The 2,500-nt window shown below is 37.4% G+C and overlaps 1 protein-coding gene across 1 annotated transcript in view; it reads right to left on the reverse strand.

Annotated features, from left to right (window-relative positions):
• LOC144958553 (dynein axonemal heavy chain 7-like) overlaps positions 1-2,500 on the reverse strand; it is a 105,071-nt gene that overhangs the window by 55,944 nt on the left and 46,627 nt on the right. The window contains 4 exon segments of the mRNA XM_078890603.1: positions 1-76; positions 456-628; positions 1,170-1,313; positions 2,164-2,380. The exon segment at positions 1-76 is cut by the window's left edge and continues 66 nt beyond it. Coding sequence (XP_078746729.1) covers positions 1-76; positions 456-628; positions 1,170-1,313; positions 2,164-2,380 — 610 coding nt within the window.

Below are 2,500 nucleotides of genomic sequence, written 5' to 3' on the forward strand. Positions count from 1 at the left end.
CACTCCCACTAGGAGGGCGTGGCTACGAGGCTGTTTGATGATACGGGCTATACGAGACACATGCTCAATAGCAAATCTGAGAATAGAGAAATAGAGATGGTCGGAAAGATGATCAGATACAGGAAAAATAGAAAATAAACTTTCTAGATTATTTAAAAAAAACATAAATTTATAAAGTTATAAACAAAAAATAATATAACAGCTTCAAAAAATAACAAAATACAAAACATGAAACATTTCGGGCTCAAAATCCTTCTTCAACCAACAACAAAAAACAATGAAAACATTTATTTATTTAGGAACTTCAGTATTTATGTTTTCATTGCTCTTTTTATATAGTATTAAATATTTACTTGGGGAAAATAAATGAAAATGAAAGATATAATCAAATATAAGACTGGAATCAACGTGTCAGATTTCCCCTTCATCAATGATTTAATGAAGTCTGCACCAACCTGAACAAGACGAGGTTCATGGGTTTTCTGCTCATGTTGTTGAATTCCTCCAGATAACCCTCCACGATGTGTCGGAGATGTTCCAGATCTCGGACCTCAACGTAACTCTTGGACTCGGATTTGGGATCAGCAAAGTCGCAGTAGACAAGGGAACGAAGATCGTCTTCAGTCACCTGAAATAACAAAGTATTTTTCCATGATGGGGAGGCAAAATCACAAAAACAAAAATTATAACAATTTGGGCTTATTAAATTTCAACACATGTCACCTGAAATTATAAAAGTATTTCATTATAAGGCATTCCCCCCCCCCCCCCCCTTTCCTCATTTTTATATTTTTCCCACCATATTGAAAACTGAATGGATATTTTTTTTTAAAGAGAGGAAGAGGGGGGGGGGGGGGGGGGGGAGGTTAAAGACTGAGTAATTATGAAAACATGAAACATGACAACATAGCAGGGAGTTAAGAATTTCATAATAAACCCCTTAAATTTCAACATCTGATGAATGAATGAATGAATGAATTAATTAATACAGTAATAACTATGAAATAGGATAATAAGAATGATTGAATGAATGAATAGATAAATAAATACATATGTACATAAATAAGCAAAAAATAAATTGCTTACTTAACAAACTAATAATGACTGAGTAAAAAATAAATACCCCCCCCCCCCCCCCCACCCTTCCTCCACAAAATGACGCATCATACCTTCCCATCACTGTCAGAATCAAGGTTGGAGAAAAGCTGGTCAAAGTCTTCGTTCATCTTTTCCTTCATTATCTCCCTTGTAGCCTTGAACAGCCAATCACGATCGTGATCGTCAACCAGACGATCGTAGTACACTCGGAATACCTGGACAAATTATTATATATCAAACAATATAGAAATAAAAAATGGCAGCATTTAACATAGAGGAAATAATGTAATTTATTGAAGATCCTCAATGCAATTTTGAAAAAAACAAACCTCATTTGATGTTGGGTTGAATAAATGACATTTTTTTTTCATATCCATCAATCATTTGTTTATTTCTAATAGATCTTGTTCTCATCAACAATAAAGGAGGTTTTAGTTTTGGTTTAAAAGATAGAACATGTATTGCAAGTTGTCCTTGATACTATTATGACATTATCAGCTAAAACCACCAACAGTCTGTAGTCAGAAGAGAAAATTTCAGTGCCTTTATAGGATTGGTACCTTTGACCTCCCTGATTCAAATGTTTTTACATGCGTCCTCCTTCTTATCGGTCCCACTAGCTCAGTTCGTAGAGCACTTGCTTCACACGCAAAGAGACCAGGATCGATCCCGGGTGCAGTGGAGATTTTTTTTCGACCTCTGTCACCAGTGTGGGTAGTGATTCTGTGTCGGTGGAAAGTACTTTGCAATAGACTAGCATCCTATCCAAAGGATAGTAAGCAATTGCTATTGTCCGTTTCACGCTATAGAAACCAGGAAAAAATCTGGCTCAATGGGCCCAATGGCTCTGAAGGACTACTACTACTACTACTCCTTCTTATCACAGATGGATATCAAATTCTGAGGCCATCATCTTTTCACAACTATTGAACCAATTACCTAAGATGGTAAAGTTGTGAATAGATTATGAAAACGTCACTGTACAACGTCTAAAATCAAAACAATAAATTTTAAGTCAGCATACTTCCGACATATCAACAAAAATAAAAAAATAAAAATACTCACCTCGTGTACCCAGAGTTTCTTCATGGACATGGGCTCCTCCATGGTGTCTGGGGTGGACAGAAGAACTCCTTGGATGACCCTTGAGAAATCTCTCAGATTGAAGAGATAGTGAGACTTGGTAGGGGTTGGCAGGAGGTTCTGAAGGGCTTGTTTGTAGATCTCCAACGTGCCAGTGACGATTTGCTCAGCACACGGTTTGAACTCATTGCTGAAGCCTCTGTTTAAAAAGTGAAGAAAACGTCGTAAAAAGTGTGGAGCGGACACTTATATCTGGAAGGGGATGGGGGGGGGGGGGGGGGGGTTTCCCAGTAGCTTAGATGGGTCCCAGTAGCTGAGA

Source organism: Berghia stephanieae, chromosome 13 (genome assembly GCF_034508935.2).
Source record: "Berghia stephanieae isolate SIO BIC M18660-M18661 chromosome 13, UCSD_Bste_1.3, whole genome shotgun sequence".
Lineage (NCBI taxonomy): Eukaryota > Metazoa > Mollusca > Gastropoda > Nudibranchia > Aeolidiidae > Berghia > Berghia stephanieae.